The sequence below is a fragment of the Grampus griseus genome (assembly GCF_964374135.1).
Source record: "Grampus griseus genome assembly, chromosome: 9".
NCBI lineage: Eukaryota > Metazoa > Chordata > Mammalia > Artiodactyla > Delphinidae > Grampus > Grampus griseus.
The window spans coordinates 58,257,957-58,270,442 of record NC_139003.1 but is presented as its reverse complement, the minus strand read 5'-3'; the positions used below and the strand labels follow the sequence as shown (position 1 = coordinate 58,270,442).

Here is a 12,486-nt window from a genome sequence, read left to right as displayed (position 1 = left end):
GTGTGTGTGTGTGTGTGTGTGTGTGTGTGTGTGTGTAAGAAAGGAAGGGGAGAGGGAGAGCAAAGGAGAAGGTAGAGTAGGAAGAAGGAAGAAGGAGGGAGAGAGAGAGAGAAGGAAAGAATTTAAACTGATTATAAGTGGAAATGAGGGTACAAGGAAAGATAGATACAATATTGTTGATGTTGATATACATCAGAGTGATGGGGGAAGGATACAGGGAGGAAGTGGGCTGAGTTTTGTAATTGGTATAGAATAAACCAACCCCAAGTTTTGACACAATGACCTGGGATGCAGCAAAGGCCCAATACATTCAGGATGCCTATTATTGGTTGATAAACACCTGGTTCTTCCAGGAGAAAGAGCCACTGTTCAAGTTACTGGAATGAACTTTTTACAATATTTGGAGAAAAGGATTCACATCCAAATCTTTGGACATATCTGTAGGAACAAAATAGGTCAGAAATAGTGAACTGTATGAAACTGGTTACCCTCTGTTAATTCTTGGCTGATTATTCTCTTTGTCATGACGTAATATAATGGATGTAGGATGGGAGCAGTGCAATAGACCCATACATCCCTCTCTCTGCTTTGAGGAGCGTTCATTATATATAGAATAGGACTAGAAAGAACCTTCTCAATTAAATATTTTAATTTCCACATTTTATAAATGAGAAACCTGTAGTACAGGCAGATCAAGGGACTCAAACAAAGTAATACAGCTTAGTGTCTTGCATTATGCTTTTGGGTCTCATTCCTTCTCTATATATTAAAAATTGAACATAGGTTCTTCCCATATTCCCATTTGCAGTGGCTTAGATGACATTGGTAATTCCTCAGATCAGATAATGGCAATACCTGACAGTGTAAAAAATCCCAGAAATCTAAAAGAAATTTAGAGCTTTGAACATTTTTGTTAGGCCTTGAGATTTTCGCTTCCATGTGAAAACGTTGCTTTGATATGTGTATATTTGCATACTTATTCTCTATATTTTAAAGGGATTAAAATATCCAGGCATGCCAAACTTTGCATCAGATGAGCCAGGACAAATCTTCTTGATGGATTTAAGTGAGCAAAACCCAAGGGTCCAGGCACTAAACATCAGTGATGGTTTTGACAAAGCATCATTTAATCCACATGGGATCAGTACTTTCATCGACAAAGGTAAAGCTTGAATGCTTAAGAATAAGGGGAAAATGAGGGAAATACAAACCACTCATCCTCAACTCTTCAACATGTATGTGAAAGGAGGGAAGATGCTATTTTACCATGAAGATGTATATTTATAAGATAATAAGTATGTATCAAAACATTTTTTAACATCATGTTAAAGAGGGGGAGACTAGACTGTGGTCACACCCTCTTTCTCCTACTCCCTTTTCTTCTCATCTGACCATCAAAACCAGTTGGGATATTGTTCTCAGAAATCTAACATACAAACTAAAGGCCCTTTGAAAATAATCTCGTGACATTTATAAAGCAACATAAAAGGAAACAATGGATGAATTAGACATTGTTAAAATTAAAAACTTCAAAAGACACCATCAAGGAAGTGAAAAAACAACCTAAAGCATAAGAGAAAAAGATGTGCAAATCAGATATCTGATGAGGCTTATATCCAGAATATATAATTTTTACATCTCAACAACAAAAAGACAAATACTCAGTCAAAAAATGGACAAAGGATCTCAGTATATCTTTCCAAAGAGATACACAAATGGCCAATAAACACATGAAAAGATACTCAGTATCCTTAGTCATTAGGGAAATGCAAATCAAAATCATGATGAGATACCACTTCACACCCATAGGGTGATAATTATTTAAAATGACAGACAGTAACAAACATTGGCAAGGATGTAGGGAAACTGGCATCCTCACACTTTGCTGGTGGGATTGAGTGCAGTCATTTTTGAATGCAGTTTGACAGTTCCCCAAAATGTTAAAGGTAGATCTACCATATGATGCAGAAACTCTACTCCTTGGCACATACCTAAGAGAACTGAAAACATAGGTCTATATAAAAACTTACACACATATATTCATAGCAACATTACTCCTAATACTCAAAAGGTGAAAATAATCCAAATTCCCATGAAATGCTGAATGCATAACCAAAAGGTGGTATGTTATACAATGGAATATTATTCGGCGATAAAAAGAAATGAAGTATTGATGAATGCTACAACATGGATGAACCTTGTAAACATTATCCTAAGTGAAAGAATTCAATGACTAAATGCCACATATTGTATGATTCCATTTATATTAAATGTGCAGAATAGGCAAATTTATAGAGACAAAAAGTAGATTAGTGGTTGGCAGGGACTTGGGGGGGGGCGGGGAATGGGGAGTGACAGCCAATGGATATGGGGTTTCTTTTTAGGGTGATGAAAATATTCTGGAACTAGATAGTGGTTATGGTTGCACAACTCTGTGAGTACACTAAAAACCACTAAACTATACATTTTGAAAGTGTGAGTTTAATGGCAAGTGAATTATATCTCAAAAAAGCTATTGTAGAAAACAAAGCATAGTTATGAATACACTGTATATGCTTTAAAACAATAATTTCCAATATTAGTTTTTACTTTATAGTTTATAATTCCAGACTAACTTAATTTTTAGATATTTGTGGGTCCACAGATCATGTAGAAGATAAGAATGAAGCCTCACTAGTAGTAACTATTAATACGTGAAGGGAAGGCCAAATGGAAATGTTGCAAATCAAAATTTTTAAATAAATGGTGTTTTAATTCTTCCAAATACATACTGAAGTTACAAGGCATTGTTAATTGTGAAGTTAAATTTGCTAGAGTGATTTAAATGAATAAAAAATGACGAATAATTATCTCAATCCACTTATCCCACCGATCAATGTTTCATTCTTTCCTCTGCACCAACAGACTTGTTCATTTTTAAACAAATGGGTACCTTTTAAAATGCTTGAAATACTATTTTACTAAGTAGGTTAAATATTCCCCTGAAATCTAATATATGATGTTTACTTGCCTAGCAAGCCCTTCTTTAAAAGATAATTGTACCTAACAATTTTATATTGCTTTACAGTTTATAAAGCACTTTATATATATTTTATTCCTCAAAATAAAACCCTGGGCCCAACCTTGACTCTTCCCCTCTCCCTGTCGCATTCAGTCAGCTAGTTACAAAGTTCTGTCCAATTTAACCCTCAAATATCTCTCCAAGCTGCTGACCTCTCCCCATCCTCACTGCACCATCCCAGTCCAAGTCCCCAACATGTCTATCCTAGATTCTGCAGTGGTCCCTGATTGCACTTTCCCTCTTGTGCCAACTCAAGCCATTTTTATAAGCAAGCATTATTTTTTATACAAATCTGATCATGTCACTCCCTTCTGAAAATTCACCATATTGTTCCTGTCACTCTGAAGATAAACCCCAAATCTCCAGAATGGTTTCCTAGGTGCTACCCCTACATATTCTGGCATCTGGATGCTCTCTCCAGCCTCAGTGGACACCACTGTCTCCCTGACTCTCTGGACTAGTCACACTGGATTTCCTTTAGTCCTGCAGAATGCTGCATGCCTCAGGGACTTTGCATCTGTAATTCCCTCTGCCTGGAATGTCTTTCCATTTATTTCTGGCTTATTCTTTTTCATCATTCAGGTCTCAGCTTAAATGTCACCTTCTCAGGGAAGCCTTCCCATCATCTTATTTCAGCCTGTGAACCTTGCTATATTTCTTCTCAATGAACTTCCTCTTTTAGCACTCATCAAAATGGTAATTAATGCTTTTTATTAATGTTAAAAGATAACAACATTCTTTCCCTCTCCCACTATTGCTCTGTAGTGGGCTCCTTCTCATCTCTAGATCCAAGCTTAACTGTCACTTTTCTAGTGGGTGCAACTGTATGAAGAAGGCATATCTCCCCACTCCCATATTCTTTTATTTACTAATTATTTCCTTCCTGTTTTCTTCTCTAGAATGTAACCATCATAAAAGCATATGTGACTTGTTCATTGCTGGATTCCCAGAGTCTAGAACAGTGTCTGCAACATGTTAGGTGCTCTGTGAACATGTGTTAAATGAATAAATGAATGAACCCTATGAGTCAGGCAGGGTGCAGATACTGATAGTTTTATAGATGGAGAAATGGAGTTTAGAGACATGCAGTAAAGTGTGACTTCACTTCTGTCATTAGTAAATGGCAATGCCAGAAGTAGAACCCAGATGGTCTTACTTCTAATCCTAGGTCCTTAATTCAGGTGAAATTTGGGCTCCTGGCTCTATTTAAATAATTTGAGAGTCATCACTTTTTTGCCTGACACCCGACTAGACATATGATGCTTCATTGGAGAAGGTGTAATGAGTGATCAGATTAGCCTGGAGCTCTTTTATTCCATGGGATAGTGTTAGAGTTGGGTTTTTTGTGTTTTTTGGAAGGGGGGGAAGGGGAGGTGAGGGTTGGTTTTGGTTTGTTTTTTCTTTTTTTTTTTTTAAGATGGGGCCAGTTTACAGATTAATCCTCAGGCATATAATCAGGCTTTCAGAAGTTAAGTATGTTATGATTGACAACTTATTTTATTTGTTAGTGACCTCCCTTAATTATGTATTTAATTCATAAGGCCAAAACATTACACATAAATTGGCATGAATGAGAAGACAGAAAACAAAAGTCTTCTCACCAAGCATCTCTTATATGAAAAGAGGCCTTAAGAAGGGGGTAAAGCCAGGGCAGCAATGTATTTTTCATGCTGTGTCCAGCAAGAATGTCTTGTCGAAGGGCCATGTGAGGGCTAAATGCTACTCAGGTTCTGCTTGCCAAGTCCCTGGAACAGAGTTGCCATGCCCTGGAACAGAGTTGGGTCAGACCAAAAGAAAGATTCATCTGCGAGGGAGCACTTTTCCTTAATTCAGGTAAAGGTGCCCATGTGGTTCAGGGGCCCTGAGTATAAGCCCCACATCTCAGGGCTCTGGCTTGCCCCGCTGCATGATTGGAAACCCCATCAAGAAAGGAACTGGGGAGATGAACGCAGATCAAATCCTGAATGGGAGCATGGGCCCAGGCTCTTTCAAACTCCAGAGTGCATCTGACTTAGAACTCCTGATAAGTCAGAAAACAGTACTCTGATAAGCTAGAGTACTGCCCCCAATCCTGTTCACAGCAGTTCACATTCCAGTATGAGAACAGATAGGTGAACATTCCTGAGGTTGGTTATACCTAAAATTGGCTAATCTATTTTCTTCTACATTCGTATTTACATTCCACGTCTACTGGGTTCGTGAATAACTAAATATCGTTACTGCAACCTCAGGTAGGTGACTTGTGTCAGGAGTTCATTCTCTACCTGGGAAATGTTCATTTTAAAATATTTACACAGGCCTGACACTTCTTGAACGTGTGTTGCAATGTAGGCAGTTCTCACAGAAAAGAATTCTCGGCAAAGCTTTGCTTGCTGTACCCACTTCTCTTGTTGAGGGGCCACCTTGGGAAACCGCATCCGTGTTTATACACCACTGTAGTTCTGCATCTTCCTGTTAGAGAGGGTGTGCAGGTGAGGCTGAAGGGAGCATTGCAGAAACATGTGGGCTTGGCTTTGCCACTGGGTGGTGATGAAATTGCTGACGAGTTATTAACCTTCTGAGTGTCAGTTTCTTCAATAAAATGAGGATTCTGGCATTTGTTTGACTTACCTATCAGATGGGTTGCAAGGATCAAATGCAAGATGTATAAGAAAAATCCTTGGACATGACCAAGTTCTACACTAGGTGTAATAATAGTTGCAACAGAAGCAAACTTCTTGGAAATTATGTCTTTTTTCCACTTTAGACCAAATTGTTTATCTTTATGTTGTGAACCATCCCCACATGGAGTCCACTGTGGAGATATTTAAATTTGAGGAACAACAACGTTCTTTGGTACACCTGAAAACTATAAAACACGAACTTCTCAAAAGGTATGGAATTAAAGTATTTCATTTGCGCCTCTGCTGTGTGCTTTGTTTTCTTTAGTTCACAGCCTTTGTTAAACTTTTGTTTTGAAGCTTTTTCTTCTAAAGCTTTCTAGAGGTTCTTATGGTGACACTGCCCAGCACCTCACTAGAAATTGCTGTATTCGGTATTAAATATCTTTATATTCTCCAACTTTTTGAAAGCATTTTAACCCTATAAAGTTGCTCTAATTCCATCCTCCATAACACAACAGCGCAGAACCTGCTATTGGGCTCTTTAAACACCCACACCCTTTAGTTGTCCTGGTAGGTTGTATTCTGAAAGCCATACCCATTGGGTGTTGTAACCAGCCTCCAGAAGGACCATTCCTTTGTTCAATCAAAGTTTTAAAGTAACATTTGAAAAAAGGCCTGTAGGCCTTTTATTAAGCATTGACTATGTGCCAGGCACTGTGCCAAAATCCCTAATTTCCTTTCACTCTCACAACTGCCTTTAGTAATAGGCATGAGTAAACAGAGACTTAGAGCAGTTTGGGGTAAGTTACTTACCCAAATTACATAACTTGTAAGTCGTAGAACTAGGGTGTAAACCTTGACCCATCTGAATTCAAAGCTGGGCTCTTAATCACTGTGGCGAACAGCTTTGAGAAAAATTGTAAGTTTTTTACTGGCTAGGTTGCCTGTTTCAAGCCTGTAACGAACAGTGAAGAATCTTTTATAAAATGGATTCAACGCTGAAAGACTGGTTCTAAAACAGTAGAGGTTAATCTTTCCATGAGGTAGAAGAGTAAGGAAAGAAAAGGAAGGAAGTTCATCTTCTCTCCTTTGCTCTCTTTTTCAACAACACATTTGAATTTCTCCCCATAGAATTTAGGGGCAACAAAAGGAGAGGCAGAAGAAGTAAGAGAACTTGAAGTTGTTGACTTTTCCCATGATGCACTGTGCTGGGTTCTGAGGCTCAGTGGGGCCCAGGACTGCCACTGCTGGGTGACTGAGAAACTGTGAACAAGTCACTTCACCTGTGCTTCAGTTTTCCTCAGCAAAATGGGGTTTCCCTCAAAGGCCTGACTTACCTACCTGGTGATTGTGAGGGTCAAATGCTATAACATCCCCTTGTGGGAAGAGTGCCTCAGAAAGCACAGCCTGAGGGAAAACTCAAGACACAGCTCCTTTGTTAGGGAGTGCCAGCCCAGGATGCAGAAGTCAGAGACCAGCCTGAGGCAGGGAAAGCGGAGTGTTAGGGGTTGAATTGTGTCTCCTCAAAATGATAAGTTGAAATTTTAACCCCTGATACCCCAGAACATGACCTTATGTGGAAATAGGATCCTTACAGATGTAATTAGTTAAGATGAGGCTGTATTAGAGCTGAGTGCGCCCTTAATCCAATATGATTGATGTCCTTATAAGAAGACAGACGGACACACAGGGAGAATGCGTGTGAAGATGGAAAGTGAGATTGGAGTGATGCGTCTACAAGCCAAGGAATGCCTGAGGCTACCAGAAGCTAGAAGAGGCAAGGAAGGATCCACCGGTAGAACCTTCAGAGGGAGCATGGCTCTGTCAACAATTTGGTTGCAGACTTCTGGCCTCCAGAACTATGAGACAGTAAATGTGTGTTGTCTTAAGCCACCCAGTTTGTGGTACTTTGTTCCAGCAGCACCAGGAAACTCATATGGGAGAGAGTCTATAGCAAATGCATTGTTAAGCCAGCTACTGCTAAGTGCAACTGACTGCTTGAAACCATGGGATTGCCCTCCAGTAAGCAACATAAACCTCATTTCAAGACAATCTGGCCAAGATAAGAAAGGAAGAGGAGTTTATCCACCCCCGCCCCCCATCTCTCAGTAGTCAGAGGTTTGCCTCAAGGGGTGTTAATTCCTGCACATACCTTTTTACCCATGTGCAAGGCAAGTCTGGTGATATCCTGTGCTTTGAATTTGACACGGAAGCCTGGAAATGGGAGTAAGAGGCCTATAACAGACATGAGGTAAGGCGCTATAAGGGTACACTGTGGAAAGTCTGTCAGATCCTATGCAGAGCTGGTTGAAATAGTGCCAGCTGGAATAGGGCAGGCGTGGCTTTGAGGATCTAAAGAGGACCTTGGGAGGTACCCTGATAAACACATACCCAAGCATTTCAAAGGGTAGAACAAAGTGCTATGGAACAAATTATGCGGGAATTTAACTTAAGCTATGGTGATAATACTTTTTGGAAGAAGGACTGCGTAAGCTGAGACCTAAAAGACAAGTAGCCCAATAACATTGGGAGAGTCATTGTACAACAAAACCTCAAAGTATTTCCTGATTCATCCAAATTTTTCTTTCCTAAATTTAATGTAAACTTGTATGGATATAACTGAATCACTTTGCTGTACACCTGTAACTAACACATCATTGTTAACTATACTCCAATATAAAATAAAATTTTTTTTAAATCATAAATGCCATTAGAAAGGGTGACACATTAACTTTATTGACAATATTGTGTATTTTACAAAGTTGCTGAGTAAAGAAGCTTCACACACACACACACACACACACACACACACACAGGTTCAATCTTTTTTTTTTTTTACATTTTTTTCTAGTCATCATCTCTTTTTTTCTTTTCCAAAATAGAAATGATTTTGTTTTAATTGTTGTGAGAATGAGACTTGGTTCATTTAAAAATTTCAATGGTATTGAAGAACATAAATAAGAAAGAATAACACTCATAATCCCACCTATGCAGAGAAAATATAAAGGTCAGGATGAACTGGGTCTTGCTACAATAATAGAAAAGAAAAACCCTAGCATCTTTAATGGCTCAAACCCACAAAGTTTTGTCTTGTTTTCATACGCATGCTACATATCCAATGTAGGTGATTCAGGGAGTCAGTTTTATGGTGTCCTCATTTAGAACCTTAAGAGAGGACCACACTCTCATTTATCAGAAAAGTTGCTGGTTACTGTGGAAGAGTGAGTGAAGCATGATGGATCTTGTACTGCCTCTTAAAGTCTCCCATCTCGGAAGCTACATACATTACTTCATTTTTTTTTTAACTCTTTTTTTTTTAACATCTTCATTGGAGTATAATTGCTTTACAATGGTGTGTTAGTTTCTGCTTTATAACAAAGTGAATCAGCTATACATATACGTATATCCCCATATCTCCTCTCTCTTGCGTCTCCCTCCCACCCCTCTAGGAGGACAAAGCACCGAGCTGATCTGCCTGACCAGCTCTTTATCGGCAACCTGATCATGAGGTGGACAGATCAGAGCTTAAAGATTTTTTTCAAAATTAGGGGAATATGGTGGAGCTGCATATTAACAACAGTGGGAAATTACCCAATTTTGGGTTCGTTGTGTTTGATGATTCTGAGCCTGTTGAGAAGGTGCTTAGCAACAGGCCCATCATGTTCAGAGGTGAGGTCCATCTGAATGTGGAAGAAAAGAAGACTCAAGCCGCCCAGGAAGGGGACCGCCGAGATAACCACCTGCAGGGACCTGGAGGCCCTCGAGGTGGGCTGGGTGGTGGGATGAGAGGCCCACCCTGCGGAGGCATGGTGCAGAGACCAGGATTTGCCGTGGGAAGGGGCAGTGCTCCAAGGCAGTGAATTGCTCTTCACCGATCTTCAGGCAGCAGTACAAACCCTAGCTCCCACAAAACGGTAAATTTCTTCAGCCAACCTTTGGTATCTTGGAATCTGATCCTAGTCTATCATAAACTGCTTAAGTTTGTAAAATTTTACTTTTTGTGTTAATGGTGTGTGCTCCTTAGCGCCCCCCCCATTTTAGTCCTTCACTTCCAATTTTGTGGAATGATATTTTAGGAAAAATGGATTTTTAAAGAAGAAGAAAAAAAGACTGCATTTCCCTGCTTTACTTGCATATACAGACTGGATTTTTTTTTAACAGTTTCCCCAAAGGAATGTTTCTTCCTTATTACTGACATTTGGTATGTTTCATTCATTAGAATATTTCTTACTTATTTTCTACATGTTTCAAAATCCTGGGAGAATTACAGGATTTGATAAACATTTTGAAGGCAGGAAAAACCCAAATTGTCTCTTCTTTGAGAGTCAGGACTACCTTCTGGTGCAGAAAAATTGCCGTTGGAAAAATTGACAATTTAGATTCTCTCTGGTATGGTTAAAAACTGAATAAAAGGTGTTACTGGAGTTTTTCTTTGGATACGCGATCACCAAACAGTTCCAAAACCTACTGTTTTTGCCACTGAAATTTAAATTGTGAGATAGGTTTTAAATGTCTAGAATGCAACTGATAAGCTTTTCTTGAACTGTTAGACTTTTTTTTGAAGTAGAGTTTTTTCATGTTTAATTTGTATTTGTAAAAAAAAGAAAACAAAACTATTTTAAAAATCTGAATAACATAAAACCAGAGCAAAACTGTTGTGCCTTCTATTTATCTTTGATTCCAGTCTTGGCAATTGTTTAAAGAAAAATAATAATAATTTAAAAAAACCTAGATTTGTTCTATCAGGTTCAGAGTGTGTTGGGAATTATAGAATCCCTCTTTCACCTGTAAAAAACAAAAACAAAAACAAAAACAGTCGCAAGTCAACAGATATAGATTTGAGGTTTATTTGTATACTTGTCTGTTTTTGCTGATTTCTGTGGAAGGGAGGAGTGAGAAAATAACAAATGGCTAAAAGAAAATCCATCAGGGCAATGAAAAGTCATGTACTTTCTGTGGAATCCTTTAATCCATACTAGTTCATGTATACTTTTTCAAACTGATGAATTTATTGGTCTTTGAGATTTAGTGATTTTAAATAGCCCATGGTTTTTTTTCTTTTCCTCTCTCTGTCTCTTTCTTTTTTTTTTTTCTTTTTCATTTTAGTGTGAACGACATTGTGGTTCTCGGAGCAGAACAGTTCTATGCCACCAGAGACCACTATTTTACCAACTTCTTCTTGGTACTATTAGAGATGGTCATGGATCTTCGCTGGACTTACATTCTTTTCTACAGTCCAAGAGAGGTTAAAGTGGTGGCCAAAGGATTTATTTCTGCCAATGGGATCACCATCTCACCAGACAAGAAGTAAGCTCTTTTATAAATTCCAACCCTTTACCCTTGACATTTTCATGGATTCCTTCCCTGAAGAAGTGCTTACTTCCTGAGGCTTAAGTAGTCAATACATGTGTGGAGGGATCCAGCGTGGCCAGGGTTCACAATAAATGTGTGATCTTAAGCCAACCATGCCCTCTTGCACTTTAGGGTCCCCCAACAAAATGAGGGATTTTGACTCAAGGATATGAGGTCCTTGTTCCAGACTCTTATGTGACTAGAAAAGAGTATAAATGCAGGATACCTCTGCCCCTTATGAAGCTAGAAGGTCTTTAATCACTTATACTAAGTTCAGTTACCCAAAAGTTCTTATTGGAGAGGGAGACCCAACTTAGATTGGGCATTGGGATTGTATAAGTTTCAGACTTACTGTTATACTACAACAGAATTTTCTATGAGAAGACATTATTTTATGCAGCATAAAATTTTATGAGAAACTCTTTTAAAGTGTTTTTAAAATGGAAGGTTATTTAAAAAGAAGAGTACCATGAATATTAAATGTAAAGGTGACATAATAAATAGAGATGATCCCTGTGGAAAACTACACTAAGTATTCTTCCTCTTTTTAAAAATAATTGTGACTGAATTTCATGATCATCTGCTACTTCTTTTCAAGCACGAGTTTCTGGAAGTATAGGCTCTATTGGACTTATGAGAGGTCCACTTACCTCCATTCAATTTAAAGAATAAAGTGTGATTCATAACTGATGAGACTGAGCCTATATGTCAGCTAGAAACACAATTCCATTACCTTATGGTCATATCTCGTATTCAATGCTTACTTAAAAGCACTTCAAGAGTATTAAAAATACCAGTCCATTATCTTTTACTGTAGTTCAGAACGGCACTGTAGTGGCACTTTGAGCTATTGTGAATTTGTATACTTCTTCTCCAAAATAAAAGTTAGTATCATCTCTCATTACTACTTGCTTAAATGTAAATGTTACTTACTTCAAAGGTATATCTATGTAGCTGATGTACTGGATAAGAACATTCATGTAATGAAAAAACATGACAACTGGGATTTAACTCAACTTAAGGTAAAAGTACCCTGTCTTCCCACACAACGTGTTCTATTACATTAGTTCCCAAGCTTGACCTGGGAATGCGCTCCCTGAATGAAGGAAACGAGACTGTTTTAGAAGAATGTTGGTGAGATTATGCTTGCACTTCTAAAATTCAGTAGCAAAAATCTAATTTCAGGAGCCAGAAGGAGCTGGTGGGAGGGAGGAGGTAGGGAAGAAAGTCAAAACAATGTCTTCACTACTTCCTCTTTGTTGGAAGGTAATCCAGTTGGACACCTTAGTGGATAACTTAACTGTTGATCCTGACACGGGAGATATTTTGGCAGGATGCCATCCTAATGCCATCAAGCTGCTGATGTATAATACTGAGGATCCTCCAGGGTCAGAAGTAAGTTCTTATACTTCTGTACGCTCATGGGAAAAGCGGCAAGAACAATCAATTTGTTGAGGTGACTTGGGAGAA

General features: G+C 38.6%; 1 protein-coding gene across 1 annotated transcript in view; it reads left to right on the top strand.

The window, feature by feature from the left end:
- The window catches only part of LOC309827157 (uncharacterized protein), a 69,625-nt gene that overhangs the window by 53,787 nt on the left and 3,352 nt on the right, over positions 1-12,486 (top strand). The window contains exons 14-18 of the mRNA XM_082661704.1: positions 997-1,162; positions 5,808-5,934; positions 10,771-10,971; positions 11,957-12,038; positions 12,283-12,411. Of these exons, the coding sequence (XP_082517830.1) occupies positions 997-1,162; positions 5,808-5,934; positions 10,771-10,971; positions 11,957-12,038; positions 12,283-12,411 (705 nt within the window). The remainder of the gene's footprint in view (positions 1-996; positions 1,163-5,807; positions 5,935-10,770; positions 10,972-11,956; positions 12,039-12,282; positions 12,412-12,486) is intronic.